Source organism: Lygodium microphyllum, chromosome 24 (assembly GCF_053477565.2).
Source record: "Lygodium microphyllum isolate KBCC chromosome 24, Lygodium_microphyllum_v1.1.10, whole genome shotgun sequence".
Classification (NCBI taxonomy): Eukaryota; Viridiplantae; Streptophyta; class Polypodiopsida; order Schizaeales; family Lygodiaceae; genus Lygodium; species Lygodium microphyllum.
In genome coordinates, this window is record NC_141158.1 from 18,248,637 (window position 1) to 18,268,214 (window position 19,578).

Sequence of the window (19,578 nt, forward strand, 5' to 3'; positions counted from 1 at the left end):
ACTCCGTTGGTCTCTTTTTTCTGCCATGTGCCTAGATCATCACCCGTGGGTCTTGATAGCCCGTTATTTTCTTGAGAATCATGGGCTTGTGCATGGTAATACTCAAATTCGGAGCTCCTGGTAGCATGTTCTTAATGCAGACTCTCGGTTTTCTAGTCCTTCATCATCCGTGCTTGCTCATTTGGTATGTTCCTGGAAATTGGTTCTCCGGAAGGCTCAATGGCATCGAGCCGAGGATCGATTAGCTACTAACTCTTTTCAACAGGAACTGTTGGCAGCCTCATGATTACTTTCATGGGAAGGCAAACATGAGCTCAAACCAAAATTTAATCGTATGGCACGTTTGGGCTTGACTTCAGTTGCAGATGCCACTCTTGCTAGTCGCAATGTGTTGATATCGTTTCGCACAGCTAGAAGGCGCTTCAAGATTCCTCGTGGATACCGTGATTTATAGAGACAGCTTCTGGTGGTGCTCCAGAGCAGACAACCCTTTCCTGCCCTTGCTTCGGATCGTCCCTGGCAGGACTGGGACCTTGCACGTCGCCTGAATTTGAAAAAGGCCTTAGCTAACCAGGTGTATCATCTTCTGATTAACGATCATCAATGGCTGGTTACTAAAGCCAATACTGTATGGGGATTGCGTAAATCTCGGTCATGGTGGAAGGCAACTGTGATGGAGGGCTGGATGAACAAGACTCCTTTCAAATGCAAGGTCTTTCTTTGGCGGGTGATGATCGGTGGTCTTCCGCTTGCTTCAGCCCTTTCCAAGCGTCGAATCTCCAATGGCAATTGTTTCTTTTGCACCACCAGTGTGGAATCGGCCCGTCATCGATTTATTTCTTGCCCTCTTGCCAAGAAAATCTGGTCACTCTTGTCGGCAGTTTGGAGAGCAGTGGTTGGTTTCTCGCTAAGCCCTTTTGACTGGGTTTTTGGGCGGCCTAAATACCCCACACCGGCTCAGTCACATATGAAGATCTTGTTTCACTTTCTTAGATACTGGGGCTGTTGGCACAATTGGATCATTCGAATGCTTTTATTTTTGATTCAGCCTATAATGTTCAGGGACATATTGCTAGGCTTAAAGGCCTATTGCATTGGCAGATAGATCTCATTCGGCACTCTGACTTACTTCCTCAGGAGGACTTACTTCCTTGGCATATGGCAATTTCCTCTGCGTTGTTGCCATGACTTTTTGTGATTCTGTTGGAGTTTAGTGCTTTAGAGAGCCACAGAGATTACACGCGATGGCTTAGAGCCATCGTGTATCTTGTAACCATGTAAACTTGTACCTTTTTTTCGTAATTAATACAATTACCTTTTACCAAAAAAAAAAAGAGAGAGAGGAAGAGAATGACTACAAGGAAAGAAAAAAATGGAAGAAAAAAATATTCCCTGAATTTGAATGAAAGCTGAATATAAAAGCTGGACTGATCAGTCCCTGTATGCAGCCCAAAGCATCAGTGAGGGCACTGGATTAGGCTGATGACAAATGGCAACACTGAAAGATGGAGGAGAGTCAAGAATGTCAGAGTGTGCTGGAAACCTAACAAACAGAATGACCACCAGCCACTAGAGGTAGGCTATATATAGAGCTAGATATGCCAAAAACTGGCCGACCTGCATCAGGGAAGGCCAAAAATGCTTGCCAACCTGAGAAAATTAAATAAAATATGCATGCACCAAAAAGAAATGCTGATCACCTCATCTTGAGTGTGAACAGAATCAAACCAGTGAAAAAGAAATGCAAAGGGCTGGAAACTATCTTCTGTGAGTATGAGCACAACTAAAATCAACTGAAAAAGAAATGCATGCTCTAAACAGAGCTTCCTCCTCCATCAAAACACATGACAGATTGAATGTCAGAGCTCCTAATGTCCTTGTCTAACTCAAACTGAACTCAAACCGAGGCTTACAGGCAGTGAGAGGTGGTGGAATGAAGTGGAGCGGAGTGAGGAGTACAACAAGAAGAGGAGAGTGAGGAGCAGAGAGAAATCACGACTCTATTATTCAACATAAACACTTGACAGTGGTGTTGCCCCTTTTTATAGAAAGGACAAGGCGAGAAGAAAATTCTAGAAATTTTTATTTTGACAAGATATCTTTTGGAAGGAAATATCCCTGCAAATATTCCCTGCTTGACCCCAGAAAGTTTCTGGAGAAATATCATGTGGTCCAGTAGAGAAATCTCTGCAGAAACATAATGTCCAGGGAGAAATATGAAGAAGTTTCTTGAAAACTAAAATCTTGTTAGAAGTCATGTAAACTGACTTGAGTTTACAAAATTAAAATGAAGTGTAAAAAATGGCTCATACAGCCTAATAAGAGACCATTTTTATGCTATGGACACGAGCAGTGTACAGTTTGTGTTTAGAAAAATCTCAGTGTCTTTATAACTTTATTCCCTTGCATAAATTTTCGCTTGTGCACCTCTGTAACACATGCCAGAGAAGCAATGTAGGCATACAGAAATAGTGGAGGTGGCCAAAAGCTAACAGGGTTTAAATATTTGCCAAGTCTTAACATTCTTGAACACAGACCTCAGTCAGGCAAAGTTAATTTCGTTCACACTTGTTACCGGCAAGCATACATTTCTCCAAAAAACTTTAATACATGATCAAAGATTAGCAAAGCAATCAAGAAAAGTATACTACATTCTGTGCTATAAGATGTGAAATCACTTGAGCGTATAATTAAGTATAGGCAAAGAAGTCAAGCGAAGTATCATACCTTCTGTTCTATAAGATGTGAAACTTTCTCAATCTCTAGAGCTGATCTATTCTGCTCTTCTCCTAATACTTTTTTGGCATTTTGAAGGTTCAGCAATTCGCTTTCCATCTCTTTGATCTTTCATTTCACATCAAGAACTCTAAGTCAAATATGTTCTTGTCAGTCTTTCAGAAAAATTATATTAAGCATCAATAAGAAAACATTTAACTCTCAGAATTTAATATGTACAGCAATATTCAGCTTGGCCTTGCATAAAGTACCTTGTCATTCTGGCGCTGCTCCTGAACATGGAGACCTTTGACGGCACTTACGAGAGCGTCCCCCTGCAACAGAGTCAGAATTAGCTCAGAACAGAAGGTATTGCTATTGAAATATGATTCAAGGATGAATCTGCAATATGTTTGAGAGTGTGAAGAGAGTTGAGGTTTAGAGAAAAATATGTGAAACCTAGGCTGAATATCAAAAGAAACTGATTACACAGGTATAGTGGCATTGAAGAGGAGCTGGCAACAAACTGTTAATCCCTCCTGCCAGCTCATTCTGTGAGCCCATGTATACCCAGCACCATCCCTGCCCCCTCTTAGTCCCCCTGTGTGCCTTACTGACTCTCCCATATGCTGCACCAGTCCCCCCCCCCGAAAAAAACCCACTCCTTGGGGGATCAGTTTTTTCTGCTCATCCCCCTCCTCTCCCACCCAAGCAACTCTCCCTCCTCCCCCACCCCTATGTTCACTGCCAGTGTAGCTGCTGCAACCCACTCATGTTATAACCCTAATATTTTGCCAAGGAAGTAAATTATCTATGATCCTGTGTGTAAAACCCTAACCTTAATGGATCAAGATGGCAGGGTGAACATCAGTTACACTTTATGGAAGACATTCAGGGAACTATGCATGTGTGCCAAATTATGTGTCCAACCAGGTCTTCAGGATGGTGTATACGTGTGCATGTACAATGCACATCTTTTGACATGCTATGCAGCCACCTGGCAAAATATCCCTTTCTATTAAGGGGAAAGTGCAATTTGTGTAAATTGTGTTGCTTTTTCTAGTTAAAATTAGCCAAATATTACAAGTTTTTAATTCTCCTCTGAGTAGACAGCCAAGGATAAGATTGTTTTTTCCAAAGAAAAGAAAACTTCTATTAATGACACCTTGGAGAAAATCCCCTAAGATTTTAAAAAAGCCACAAAGGCCCTATAAAGAGCAACTAACTGCATCATAAATGCAATGGTTATGTGAACAACCAATCTTGTGGGCTATAGGCCAAATCATGTGAGGAGATAGGTGAAAGAAGTAACCAGAATCCCACTTCCGCATGAAAGCATCTTTCCTCTTCATGCTCTCAGAAACCACCTGCAGCCTCTTGCATCTCCCATGGAGCATACTAGCAATCAGTTGCCATCCGTGAAAGTATCCTTGAGTCCATCATGCCTATTAGTAATCTAGAGCACAAATCCTACTCAAATTCTGGCAAATGATGAGAAAAGAGTGGCTCACCTTGAAAACCCTCATATGCACATATTGGGCCTCTATCTATGACCCAAGCTACTATCCCCCAATTCTCAACCATAGTATTTGTTGTGACTTGAAAGGCCATCCTGAGAACTCTCTTCCACACCTCCTGAGCTCTGAGACAATTCCGTGGACGGTGCCTCTAAGTCTCCTCTAACAACAACTCGCACATGCCATTGGGGCCATGTCATACCCTAGCCATGTGTACCAGCTACTAACCATGGGAAGAGAGAGATCTTTCTAACCCTGAAGCTGTCATCCAACCTCCTCCAAAATTCTAACAAAATGTAAACTAAGATACCTCATTTGTGTGAGGGAGTGGCTACTTAGCCATGCTCTAATCCTGATCATATGAATCTTCCTCATCCTAGTGCTATAGCTAAGGAAGGTTACATTGCATGATAAACCAAAAGTCATAACTTGTTGGAATTAATCAAAGAACCACATGCTTTGCTAAAGATCTCTGTGGCTGCTACAAAGGCCTTGTTCACATCACCTTCTAAATAAACTATTGTATCATCCTACAAACTCCATATCAAGGAGCTCCTTGAACTCAAGATTGGGCAACCTGTTGCCTCTAATGCAACTAGATTTTGCTTATTGAGTAAGAACTCGTGGCCTGTACTACGAATGTAAACAAGAAAGGGGCTAGCGGAAATCCATGTCTTACTAATCTATGAATATTGAATCTCTCTTCTCTAGCCCCTTTGACAAGGACATGGCTATTTGCTGAAGAATAGACGGTTGCAACTCCTCTACCTGTTGCTTTGAAAATCCCATCATCAACATGGTGCCCTCCAATAACTCTATCTACAGGGTCTTATGACTTCTCAAAGTCAAGAAGAAGTATAATGAAGTCCTAGTTTCTGTAACAGGAGAAACGATGGATTCCAGGAAGGTGAAGAATGCTGTCCAAGATGCTGCACTCTTGAAAAAAACCTGCCTGAGTTGGGTGGATAATGTCAAGCATCAAGGGGACCAATCTACGACTGCAGTGGGTAATGAGTATTGTGATTGTGCTATAGATGAAGAAATGGTTGCACTTATGGATAATGACACATAGGAGCCTTTGCAACGATCTTGTAAGCAAATCCCAACAAAGTCTTTGGTCTCCATTGCATAATCTCTAATCTGTCCCCGCTACCCTTGGGAATGAGATTGATCAGAGCCTTAGATAGCCTCTCTAGCATGTCTCCGAACACCATAATCTCCTGAAAAGCTGCAATGTGGCCTGTATTACTAAGATCCCAACAGCTCAAGGACTTGTCCAATTTATCATATAGACACTTGCTAGAAGGTGAAGATGCCATCTAACATGTTGACACTCCTAGAAGGTGAAGATGCTTTCCAAGATGCTGCACTCTTGAAAAAAACCTGTCTGAATGGGGTGGATAATGTCTAGTATCAAGGGAACAATCTAAGATCACCCTTTCAAGTATCTTGTAAGCGATTCCCAACAAAGTGTTTGGTCTCCACTGTGTAATCTCCAATCTGTTGCCACTATCCTTGGGAATGAGATGGATCAACCCCTTGGATAGTCTCTCTAGCACATCTCTGAATGCCATTCTCTCCTGAAAAGCTGCAATGAGGCATGTATTTCTAAGATCCCAATAGCTTAAGAAGACTTGTTCAATTTATCATCTCCTAGACATTTGCCTGCGGGCAAGGCCAAAAGTGCCTTCTCTCAACCTCCTCCTTTGTGATAATTCATCAAATGCTTGCTCCTCCTGTCACTCTGTAGTACAATATAGCCACTTAGGATGGAACTTGAGGGCTCTACACTACAGTCTATCAACTCTCTTCAATCTCTGCACTTCCTATCTAGAGCATGTAGGACCCCATAATACAGAAGAAGACTCCATTAATTTTATCTCCCAACTTAGTCCAAAAGAATGCTCTCATCTCAAGCCTATACTCCTATCTAGCTTCCTTCAAAGTATCAATTTTTGCTCTGGCAACACACATATTCTAAGCTACCCATCTATAGCCTAAATGTCTCTTCTTCTCCCTTCGGCTGCAGCCAATGATGCTTTGGCATCCTCTCCCTCTCTAGAAGGTCATGTCTCCTCATGATCTTCGCTCTAAAGAAGGAGCCAATCTCCTGCATGCCCTCATCCAAGTCTCTATCCTGACACAAAAGTGGGGTTCTTTGAGTCTCTTAAAAAGAACTAGCTGAACCGGTGAATGGTCCAAGAGAGTCATGCCAAAAATGGTGCTGGCTAGGCCACCTTTGTCACAAGCCCCAATTATTATAAAACTTTTTGATCTTGGAGCAGATCCTAGCTCCACCTGAATTACCTCTCCTAGATAATTGGAACAAGACTATGGATCAGCCAAAGTTCACTAAACCAAATCTCTCATCTGATTTGAAATATGAGCTCCTACTAAGCAGCCTAATAGCTACCTCTACTGATCACTATGCATTTGGTTCCGATCCTTGAAGGCCCCTACCATGTTGAAATCACAGCCTCTTATCCAATGGTCAACCTAGGGCAAGGACTAGTTCCAAAACTGTCTCTTGTCATACTAGTCATTTGGGGACATAAGTGCCTAATAGACCGATAACGGAATCATCCACTCTCAAGAGACCCACACAGCTAGTCCTGGAGCCAAGATCCCCAGTCCTCCACTACCTACGTCCATTGCTTTCCAATGCGTATATAATCTCTTGTCTAGATCTCTATGGCTCCAACTACTACCTAATAAGTGTAGCTCTTCCCTAGCATAAGCTTACCACAACATCAAGATATCCTTTCTACTAAGTGGTGCTTCTATACCATGAGAAAGTCCATCAATACTCCGAAGTCCCACTAGTGCTCTTTGCAAAACTTGTCTCGTGAGGCTCCAACCCTTCTTGAAAGTTGTCCATGAGGCCTTGCACATTCCATGAGAAGATCCTCATGGGGTGCATCTAAGTCTCTGGAAGCGGTGTGGCTCTGCAGCTCATGCCTGCCTCCAATGTCTTCAATGTACACCCTATCAAACCTCCTATGGTAGCTCTGCTGCTTCAAAGATGAGAGGAAAGTCCTCACAGTGTACATCCAACTCATCTAACTCCTGCTCTGTTCTCCTCCCACCTGCAAAGTTTCTAGGACATATGACATTATCACCTCTAGCATCTCAACCTAATTGTCTGTGGGAATTAGAGTCGCTATTGCATCAATAGCACAATGAAGGATCACTAAAACGTATAACTGCATAGTACCTAATGACCCCTTGTCTTTTACCATAGGCTCCCCAATGGGTTTGTCCTTCTTCCTCACATAAGTGTGAACCACTTCATTATGATGTACCTTGCTAACAAGCTGTTTTCCCTTTTTGTTCTGGACCTCCTACCATCAAATTCCACAGGTCAACCCTATCATTGCCATGCTCTACACAAGTGGAGCATCTATGTGTCAGCCTGTATGAGTACCATCATCACGCATCCTAGGACCATCATTCAAATTAGGGTGCCCACCTTTACTAGAACAGCAAGTCTCTCAACTATACACCAAGACAAAAAATGGCCAGCAATATGTACCCCATATCATCTTGAACCTCAAAGGATACATATATGCAGAGTTAATCCACAACAAATTGGTATGCCTCCCAATAGTATCTAAAAGCATGCAAACACAGTTCCTATTTGCAAAATACACATTGGGGAAATCAAAACCTTACATAGCATCTAGCAAAACCGGTCAATATACAACTGGGCAGCCTTCATCCTCCACCCAAATAGGACACTCTTGGTTAAGGAACCCCTAGAAATCGCCCATAGGTCTCCATGGCACCATGTGAACCAACTAGCAGTCAAAGGGTAACGAGAGTTTATTGAGGAGCAGCATGCACTATTCAGCTATCTTCAACATTACCTCATAGAAGCCGTGAAGTCCTACAACGATTTCCCCTACACATACTTACTACATGATAGCGTACAATCACTCCTGCTCAACCCATGAGAGCAATGGAATATGAGCAATCAGAAACAAGATAACACCCTTGTCATGAAATAGGCAAAGGCTCTCAACACCTTTGGGATTAGTAATCTAGGGTAATCTTACCAAAAACCATGGAAAATTAGTAATTCTTCGAGATATCATTGAAATACCAAACCATCGAAATAAAATCACAAATTTATCTAGTAATAGGGCAGAAAACAAAAAGATGAGATGCAGTTTCCACACATATGGTGCAAAATATACAATGGCCACCACACCAACAATCCTGCATTGTTGCACAATATATCACCAGTAGGGAGGCCTCCAATAAGCTCTACAAACAAAAACCTTGCCTTGATATGGGATCTTTGACTTCTGTAACTATATCAATCTGTCCAACCATTTTGTACACCCATCTCTATGTGACAACACCTTATTAGGGATTTCAGCAACCCACACTTTAATCTGTACCATCTTGCAGTACATTGCATATACTGAAAGCTCCAGAAAATCATATCGCCAGAGTGAAACTCCAATCTAGCCAAGGAGAGGAGTCATCCAAACCAGCAAGAAGAGGAATATGTTGTGTTGAGCTAAAAAATGATTAGTCTTCATTAAACAGCCCAAAAGCTCAACTTAATTAATGACTTTAACCTTTCTATTTAAAAGAAATGCGGTCCTAGAGAGTTTCAGTGTCCCACATGCAAACCCTAATTTGGGAGACCCCAAACTTTCTATAAATGGACAGCCTGCCCTCCCACTCAGTCAATCTCATTTTGGCAAATTGCAAGCGCTGTAGCTTCACTATCCACAACCCCTCCGCAGAGGATATCTCAGCCAAAGCTATCCAAAACTGCTATCCATCCATTGGCACCTGTTTCTCAGCCTTCCTATGCAGATTTCTTCAGTTTCCAGACACTGTTCTGTTGCTGTACAGCCTAGGCAACTTCTGCTGCACCCTTTCCCTACTGTCACCAGCTGGCCATGTGGCAGCAACTGCTGCATTTTCACCTGCTGGCTGCTGCCCTGCCCTTAGCGACTCTACAGACTGCTGCATTTGATGCTGGCTGCACCAACCTAACTACCACATCATCATTGTACCTTCGTTTTGCTGATCAGATTGTTTTACAACCGCCACATCATCATGAACTGTTGCATTTGCTGTTTTTCTTTCTTCTCTGCCTATCTGTCACTTATCCAGCTGCCCACAGCTGAATTTGCTACTATCGGATACCTATGCAGGCTGCCTTGCTTGCAATTGGGGATCCGTTGAAGTACGAGACACTCTTCAGCTCATACTCTCTACCCCTATCCTCAAGACATACCAGGTCAGGGATCTATATTTTTCACTGCATCATGTGTTTGCTGCATGAGCATAGTATTTTATTTAGATTCGTTCAATTTCTTATTTTCTATGTTCATTGTAAGTTATCCTAACGCTTTTTTTTTACCAAGAAAAGAGAATTCTATTAATAACACCTCGGAGAAAGCCCCCTAAGGTAAATATAAAGTACAAGAAACTCTATGAAGAGTAACTAAGTACATCAAAGATACAATGGTTGTGTAAAAAACCAGTCTGGTGGGCTACAGTGCCAGACTATCTAAGGGGTAGTATGAAAGGTGTCTGAATCCCAAATCCACAAGAAAGAATCTCTTTTCTTTCTCATCCTCTCAGAGCTGCCCTGCAACCTCTCCCATCTCCCACGGAGAGTGTGGACTATCTCTATCCAAATCCTGGATAAAGACTCCCCAATGGGTATATCCTGAAGATCAATGACCTGGCTACATCTCATAGTCCATATGTACCAAGCTATAGTGCTGGAAATCAGCTCCCATCTGTGACAATGTCCGTGAGTCCACTGTGTCTGTGAGTAGTCCGGGGTAGGGATCCTGCTCAATGTCCAATCATGAGAAAAGAAATGCACCCCTGAGTGTCCTCATAGCCGCATGCTGGACCTCTATCTGTGACCCAAGCTACAGCCCCCCATGTCGCCACCATGGACTCCGCTGTACCATGGAATACTATCCTAAGAGCTCTCCTCCAAATCTCCTAGGCTCTCGGAGAGTCCCATAGGCAATGTCTTTATGTCTCCTTTGGCTCACCACATCGCGCGCATGCCACTAGGTATTGAGATATCGAGCTCCACTCGTGATATGCCAGGGTGACCGTTGTGTATTTATGTCACCGACTTGTCAGTTGCAGATGCGGTTGGTACACCGCCCATGAATAATAGCTAGATGACAGCTATCCTTATCTACTCTAGTTCGTGGCTCAGTTAGTATGCCACCTTAGTTAGTTGAGTTTGGTTTGAGACCCATATATAGGGTTCTTCTATTTCTATGTACTTGAGTTCTTTTGGCTTACACAACTAAGAAGAGGAAAACTGTTTTCAGCCTCCACCTGTGTGTGTATTCCCCCATTGTGCAAGCAAGAAAGCTACAAGTGAGACTCCTTCCTTCTCTCCCATAATCTTGACATGGTATCAGAGCCTTGTTCGTGGTAAGGAGCTCAAGAAAGCAAACCAAGTTCGCGGTGTTCTGGTAAGAGGACCAGTGTTGCTTTCATTTTTCTGTTTTGGGAGCAAGTCTCTGCAGGTAGCACAGCCGGAAAGTGCAAGAGTGCATTGTCTCAGATTGAGACGTCCTTCGCGGTGTAGCAAGAGGGCAATATATGCTGCGGGATAGGGCTTTAGCCCTTGGTTGCTCTGTTTTTTTTATTTGAGGCCATTTTGAGGCCTGTTTTGGAGGGGGAAGTTTTCTGCACGCACTCAGGAAAAGGCCTTGTTTTATGCTGTGTGACCACTGTTCTACAGGTCGGTGAAAAGTTACTGTAGAAATTGCATCGTATGCCTGTGCGCAGAGACATTGGGAGTTACAGAATCATCCTTGTTGCCTATTGATGCAAAATCGTCACTAGGAAGTGACTGTGTGGTCAAATACCACTTTCGTCAGTTTTGCAGATTTGCCCTTGTGAGGCTGAAGCTGTGTTCTTTGCAATGACAGAATTTTTTGCAGTGTTCTGTAATGGCGTCTGATTCTCTTTCACAGATTGTCACTGAAAAGCTTGACAAGAACAACTTCCAAGCATGGAAGTTTAGAATGACAAATTTCCTTATGGGAAAAGGATATTGGGAATTCGTTGCAGGAAATGAAGAACCAATTCTTCCCGATGTTCCCAATCAATAGCAAATGTAGGCATTTAAAGCATGGCATGAGAGAGCCAGAAAAGTTATGTACGGGCTGTCTATTAGCATTTCAGACTCTATGATTGTGCATATTCAGGATGCAAGTACGCCAAAGGAGGCATGGGATACTCTGTCAAAAATGTATAGCACAAATACGCAAGCCAGGAAAATGCAACTCAAGCAAGAGTTCACAATGTGCAAAGAGAAAGTATGAGCATCAATGACTACCACATGAAGGTGAAGAAGATTGCAGATGCACTTGCTTCCATTGGGTCACCAGTGGAAGATGATGATTTAGTTTCTGTGACCTTGAATGGTCTAGGAAAGGATTATGCACAGTTCCGAACATCGATTTCCGTCCGTGAAAGATTTCCTGATTTTGAGGAGTTGATTGCTCTTCTAATTTCTAAGGAGCAGAGAAATGGTGGTGCATCTTCTTCAGGAGGAACTTCAAAAGAAACTGTCTTCTACTCAAATGCTAGAAGAGGTAGAGGCAGAGGTAGAGGAGGCCGATCTGGAGGCCGTGGTAGAAATCAGAATATGCAGCAAACTCAAGAAAACTAGTCCTATGGAGGAGGACGTGGTAACTCTAGAGGTAAGGGGAGCCAAAGAGGTCGTGGTGGATGGCAAAGAGGCCAAAATGCAAACAACAATGTTGAATGCTACTACTGTGGTAAAATGGGTCATATGGCTAAAGACTGCTATAAAAAGCAGAATGACATCATGAATGGAAAATTGCAACAAGGAAATTATGCATCTTCTAGTAGACAGGGTGATGATAGAAATGAGCATTTGTTTATGGTGCAGCACATGACCAATTCTGTGACAAGTGCAGAAGAAAGAAACGATGTGTGGTATGTTGACTCAGGTGCATCAAACCACATGACAGGTCATGCAGAATGGATGCACGATGCAAGGAAAATGGAAAAACCGTGATTTGTGGAGACTGGTGATGATACTGCACATCCTATTGTGCAGATTGGAAAAATTCCTTTGTCTATGCAGGATGGGAAAAAGATATACCTGTCGGATGTATTTCATGTCCCGAATATCACCAAGAACCTGGTTTCTGTTGGTCAAATGGTTGAGCAGGGCTTGCAGGTTAGATTTTATTTCTCATGAATGCTTTGTTGAGAATATGAAAAATAAAGGTCGCTTGATAGCAAAAGGAAAGAAGAAGGGCAGAATGTTTACGTTGGATGCAAACATGCCTGAATTGAGTGCAGCAATGTTTGCACATGGGACCGGTGTAGTTGCAGATATTGATATCTGGCATAAACGCATTGGTCATGTTAATGTACAGCGACTTAAATCAATGCAAGCCCAAAATATTATTGCAGATTGCCTAAATTCAAGGTTGCAGAAATGCATAAGGTATGTGAAGCCTGTCAATTTGGAAAACAGGCAAGGAAACCATTTTCTAGATATGTTCAAGAGAGTAAGAAGCCATTTATTTTGTCACTTTTATTGATGACTATAGCAGAAAAGTTTGGGTGTATTTTATGAAAAAGGAAAGTGATATTTTTGGGCATTTCAAAACTCTTAAAGCTATGGTTGAAAAAGAAACAGGCCTGCAAATAAAATGCCTAAAGTCAGATGGAGGGGGAGAGTACTTCTCAAATGAGTTTGCAAGGTTCCTACAGGAGCATGGCATAAAGCAGCAATATTCATGCAGTCATACCCCACAACAAAATGGAATTGCAGAAAGAAAAAACAGGCATATTGGAGAGATATCTCGTGCCATGCTCAACGGAAAAAAACTTGCCAAATTTTTACTGGGCTGAAGCAGTTGCTACAGCAGTCTACATAATGAACAGAACTCCCACTGCAGCAATACATGGGATGACTCCAGAGGAGAGGTATACTAGTAGGAAACCAAATATTTCTCATTTGAAAATTTTTTGTTGCATTGCCTATGTTCACGTGCCAGATGAGTTGAGATCCAAGTTGGATCCAAAAGCTGAGAAGTGCATCTTTATTGGTTACTCTCTACAAGCAGAAAGGGTATAGATGCTATAACCCTTCTACTCGTAAGTTTACAGTGAGCAAAGATGTTGTTTTTGATGAGATTAGTAGCTGGTATAAACCAGTAAATGTGATTGATAATGTAGATGCATAAAATGGTAATGCTGCACAGAATTCACAGCAGCACTCACAAGATATTAGTGGACCTGGAGTGTCCTCTAGCAGTGGTTCACATTCTTCGCCATGGACAGGTAGATTGAGATCAGGAGAATCTTCTCAAAGCAATGCAGATACTGGTATGCAGGTATCACGAAAAGGAAAAGAGAAGGTAGATCAGCCCATGTTTGATGTGAATGTAGGTCACTCTTATGTGGATGGTGAATCCAGTGGCTCAGAACAGAGCATTGATGATGAGTTGGGTATTCCTTCTATTGTTACACCTGGAGTAAGGAAGACCAGGGATGTTTTGAGAGCACCTGGGAGTGAACCTACTTTGCGCAGGTCTACCAGAGCTAGGTATCCTGTGGATAGGCTGAAATATGATGGATTTACAGCCATTCACTATGCATATATGGTCAAAGTGATACAGGAACCAGAACCCACTTCTTTTGAGCAAGCCATGGGAAAAGAAAAATGGGAGAAAGCCATGGATGAAGAAATGGATGCCTTGGAAGCAAATGCTACATGGGAATTGGTACCTTTGCCTAAAGATAAGAATGCAATTGGTTGTAAGTGGGTTTATAAGGCAAAACACAACGCAGATGGTTCTGTGAATAGATACAGGGCAAGATTAGTAGTCAAGGGGTATGCACAAACATATGGCATTGATTATGAAGAAACATTCAATCCGGTTGCAAGGATGGCAACCGTAAGAGCAGTCATTGCTATGGCTGCATCAAAGGAATGGTCTTTACATCAGATGGATGTAAAGAATGCATTCTTGCATGGTGATTTGCAAGAAGAGGTCTATATGGAGCAGCCACCAGGTTATGTGCATGCTGTTCATACTCAGTTTGTTTGCAGGTTGAAGAAAGCCTTGTATGGCTTGAAGCAAGCACCTAGAGCATGGTCTGACAAGATAGGACAGTATCTTGTCACTATTGGCTTTCAAATTTCCAAGGCAGATTTCTCACTTTATGTGAGAAAAACAGAGAAAGGTATTATGCTGCTTGTCATTTATGTTAATGATTTGATTATCACAGGTGATAATGATGAAGATATCCTTCATGTGAAAATGCTATTGAAGCAAAAGTTTGAGATGAAGGATTTGGGAGAGCTACGTTATTTCTTGGGCATTGAGGTGATAAGATCACCAAGTGGGATATGGCTCTTGCAGATGCAGTATGGATTGGACATGCTGTCCAAATATGGGATGACAGGCTATAAGCCTATTTCAGTTCCTTTGGAGCAGAATGTGAAGTTGAGCGCAGATGCAGGTGAGCTTCTCGAAGACCCTACTATGTACAGACGCATAGTAGGAAGTTTGATTTATATGACTATTATCAGGCCAGATTTTAGCTATGCTGTTGGATTGGTAAGTCACTTTATGCAAGCTCCAAGGAGACCACATTTGAATGCGGCTAGACGCATACTCAGGTATGTGAAGTCCACATTGCAATATGGACTATTTTATGAGACTGGGTTTCAGATACAGTTGCATGGATACACTGATGCTGATTGGACTGGTAGCATTTCTGATAGACGATCTACCGGTGGATATGTGTTCTCTTTTGGGAGTGCTGCAGTCACTTGGAGCAGTAAGAAACAACCTACAGTTGCCTTGTTGAGCACAGAGGTTGAGTACAGGGGTGCAACAATGGCTGCATGTGAGGTAGCTTGGTTGCATAAGCTACTTTATGATATGCATCAGTCTACGGATGGGCCAATTGTCATTTATTGTGACAACATGAGTAGTATACACTTGGCAAATAACCCAGTCTATCATGCTAGAACAAAGCACATTGAGGTGCATTATCACTATGTGCGAGAGAGAGTTTTAGTAGGTCTTATTGATCTAGTTTATGTCAGCACAGAGGATCAGGTAGTTGACATATTTACGAAGGCATTGGGTGCAGAGAAGTTGCGCAAGTTCAGAGACCTGCTTGGTGTGCAAGAATTGGGATTGAGCTCGAGGGGGAGTGTTGAGATATCGAGCTCCACTCATGATATGCCAGGGTGACCGTTGCATTTATGTCACCGACTTGTCAGTTGCAGATGCGGTTGGTACACCGCCCATGAATAATAGCTAGATGACAGCTATCCTTATCTACTCTAGTTCATGGCTCAGTTAGTATGCCACCTTAGTTAGTTGAGTTTGGTTTGAGACCCATATATAGGGTTCTTCTATTTCTATGTACTTGAGTTCTTTTGGCTTACACAACTAAGAAGAGGAAAACTGTTTTCAGCCTCCACCTATGTGTGTATTCCCCCATTGTGCAAGCAAGAACGCTACAAGTGAGACTCCTTCCATCTCTCCCACAATCTTGACACTAGGTTCCTGCCATATCCAAGCCAAGTGCCAAGTGCCAACTGCTAAACTCCTATGGGCTAGAAGCCATAGAAAGAGAGAAAGTTATCCTAATCCTAACCGTGTTCTATATTGGTTTGTGCTTTGTTGTACGATTGTGTTTGAGTTTCTATGTTAGGGTATTTCTCCACATCGTATCAAAGCTATGTTCTCTCTAAAGAAACCTAGAACTTGATCTAAAAGCTCTTCTTAGAAGCTAGGAACAACAATAGGTCAAATGACTTTGAACACATCTACACCGACTCAATCCCCAAAAGAGCATGTGCCAAGAACTGAGCAAGAATGGCATCTACTCCAACTCTACAAGGTTCTAACATAGCGGGAGATCCTTCTGATTTCACTAGAGACATCACCAATGAGGAGCTACAACTGATCTTGGATCACAGAACCAAGAAATCTAAAGAGTTACATTGGCAAGCCTTCAAACAAAATTTGCATGAAGAAGGTATATTTGGTTCTTTCTCATCAAATGTAGTGCACAAGTTTGATGATGTTGTAGGGCCGTCAAGAACTCCACTAGGGATGGATCCTCCTCTTGAAGGGTGAGATCCAGAGTATTTCTCCTGCTTCAATGCAAGGCACATAGGTTTCTACTTCTATTTCTACCTCTATTTCTCTTCCTTTACCGCCTTTGCAACATGTTGGTAAAGGTCAAGTTGAAGCAAGAGTGCCATATGTGGAACATGGCAAATCCCACATGGAAGACCCACTCATGCATGTCAACACAAGAAGTTGTCATTGTAAGAAAAAGTCAGATCTCTCTTCTTCTTCCTTTTCTTCTTTTCATTATGCTTCTAATAGTCACAATGAGTTTGGTGCATTATCTTCTTTGCATTTAACATCTTCATATTCATTTCAATTTCATTCACATAATCAAAATCGATTTAATGTAACACACTAATTTTCAAATCCACCCATCCCACCCGCTTCTCCCCCCTACATCACCATTACCTTTTACAACTTTCACATTTTCATATAAGATACAATAAGATTTTGCACACACCACATTGGCATAGCCTTTGTTGCCCATTACATTTGGTGATTCAGCTGGAGTTTCAGCAAGTGAACTCAATGTTCAACCAGCTACTCCTTTGGAAAATGCAGAAAATCAGCCATTGGCTGATCTGAATATTCAGCAAAGTGTTGAAATTGAAATTTAGCAAGAGCTTATGCACAGTCAAGAGGCAAGACAAATGCCTAGATGGTATTTATAGACTATGAAAGATAGTCATCTGGATGCACCCATGGCTGGTCGTACTAGAAGGCAAGCTCGTATGCATGATACTGCACATACCATGGAGTTTGTTATGGCAACAAGCACCCTTAATGAAGAGGAGCCTGAATGTTTTGAGGATGCACAACAGAGTGTGCATTGGATGGCAGCAATGAAAGCTGAATTGGATTCTATCACTAAAAATCAAACATGGGATTTGGTGTCTTTGCCATTTGGGAAGAAAGCTATTGGAACAAAATGGGTCTACAAGCTGAAACGGAATGCAGATAGATCCATTGACAAATACAAGGCAGGGCTTGTAGCTAAAGGCTATGCACAGAAAAAAGGCATTGACTATGAGGAGACATTTGCTCCTACCTCCTGTATGATGACCATCAGGTCTATGGTTGCTTTGGCTGCTCATTATGGATGGACTGTGCATCAGTTGGATATTAAAACTGCATTTTTACATGGGGAACTTCATGAGGAAGTAGATGTACAGCAGCCCATTGGTTTTGCAGTTGAGGGCTTGGAACACTTGGTATGCAAGCTGAAAAAAGCTTTGTATGGTTTGAAACAAGCTCCTAGAGCTTTATATGCAAAGATAGATGCTTTCTTGCTTAGCCAAGGGTTCATAAACAGCTCATATGAGTCTACCCTTTACATATGTAAAGAGGGGGGATCCATGCTGATCGTTTGTCTTTATGTTGATGATCTCTTGCTTACAGGGACACATGCTGATCAGATTTCAGAATTTAAACAAAATTTGCAGCAAACTTTTGACATGTCAAACTTGAGGTCTTTGCATTATTACTTGGGCATTCAGTTTATACATGGTACTAGAGGTATTGGGTTATCATAGTCAAGATACATTGGTAAACTTCTTGAGAAGTTTGGCTTACAGGATTGCAAGCCAATTTGTACACCAATGGAACCTGGACTTAAACTGTCATTACATAATGACAGTGATTTGTTTGATATACACACATATGCTCCAGCAATTGGATGTCTTATTTACTTATGCAACACTAGGCCAGACATACAGTTTGCAGTTTTAGCCCTGAGCAGATATATGCATCAGCCACGCATGTCACATTGACAAGCCGTTAAGCGTGTCTTCTGTTACTTGCAGGATACTAGATCTCTTGGATTGCTTTATGCCAAGGGGGGACCACTGCAGTAACATGCTTACAGTGATTCTGATTGGGCTGGTGATTATGATTCACGTCACTCCACTAGTGCAATTGTTTCTTTCTTGGCTTGTCTTGCATATCTTGGCTTAGCAAGAAACAGTCCACTGTTGCTACATCGTCATGTGAAGCTGAATACAAGGCAGCTTTCACTACCACAGTTGAATGCGTATGGATTAGACGCTTGTTTGCTGATCTGGATGTATCTGTTACGGAGCCTACTCCTTTGTTCACTGACAGTCAGAGTGCCATTGCAGTGGCATGGAACCCAGTGTTTCATGCAAGCACAAAACACATTGAGATACATTATCACTTTGTCAGAGAGAGGCTACATGCAGGTGATATCAGCCTTGTCTATTGTCCTACAACCAGTAATGTGGCAGACATCTTCACCAAAGCTCTTCCTCGTGAGAAATTTGAAGCATTTCGCCATGCTTTAAATTTGATCTCCTTTGGTGGCGGATGATCCTTGTACTCTTGATCACTCTTCACTTCAAGGGGGTTTGTTGGGTATTTCACTCACGCATCACTTACGTCTATACTCACATCGGAGTGTCGGTAATTAGTAGGACACTGGGGCACTTTTTACTCTTGGTAGGAGAGGTTTTCCCCCCCAGACTTATGGTATTATTTCATATGTGCTTATGACACACACTTACGGGCACTTACCGTGTTCGGGTGTGAACACCCCCCTACAACCCTAAGGTTTAAGGGTTGTACCTTGTACTTTGAGTTTACACTCTTTCAATCTTTTGCATTGGGTGTCGTGCTTCACTCTCTATTGTCTATTGGTTTTCTGTGCTGAGCTTCGATCTTGTCCTCTCTCACAATTCCTTATGACTTATAGCTTGGTTTTGTTTTTTATTTTGATTGTGATTTGAAGTTTGGTTTTTATTTTGCTTTTCCTTTCCTTGCTACCCCTTTTGAGAAGTGGCAATGAGGGCCTGGTCTAAAGATAGACTATGAAACTAATCGAATAGCTGACATAATGCAGTAGCTAATACTCATATTCATAGAAAGTGGGCATGGTACGTTGTGAGATCACATTCTATACAAAATGGAAGTATTTCCGCAATAGCTTATTTAGATATAGTGTGACCTAGTCATTAGAGGACTTAGGAGATCACATTCTACACAAAATGGACGTTTTTCTCAGCAACTTGTTCAGAAACAGTGCTACTTGGTCATGAAAGAACTTAGTATCACGAGGATGTGAAATTTTATTGCTTTTCTTAGCATTTGATTTAAAGTTCATCAAATGTGAAATGTGACTTGCACATGTGAGGTGCAAGTTAATTATTTCACAGTGTGGGACCCAAGACCTTGGAATATTA

General features: G+C 42.0%; 1 protein-coding gene across 3 annotated transcripts in view; it reads right to left on the minus strand.

Moving 5' to 3' along the window:
• LOC148014886 (uncharacterized) overlaps positions 1 to 19,578 on the minus strand; it is a 274,224-nt gene that overhangs the window by 179,381 nt on the left and 75,265 nt on the right. For all 3 annotated transcript variants that reach the window (XM_087665463.1, XM_087665466.1, XM_087665465.1), the window contains 2 exons: positions 2,988 to 3,050; positions 2,728 to 2,844 (listed from right to left, as the gene is read on the minus strand). In XM_087665463.1, coding sequence (XP_087521589.1) covers positions 2,728 to 2,844; positions 2,988 to 3,050 — 180 coding nt within the window. The remainder of the gene's footprint in view (positions 1 to 2,727; positions 2,845 to 2,987; positions 3,051 to 19,578) is intronic.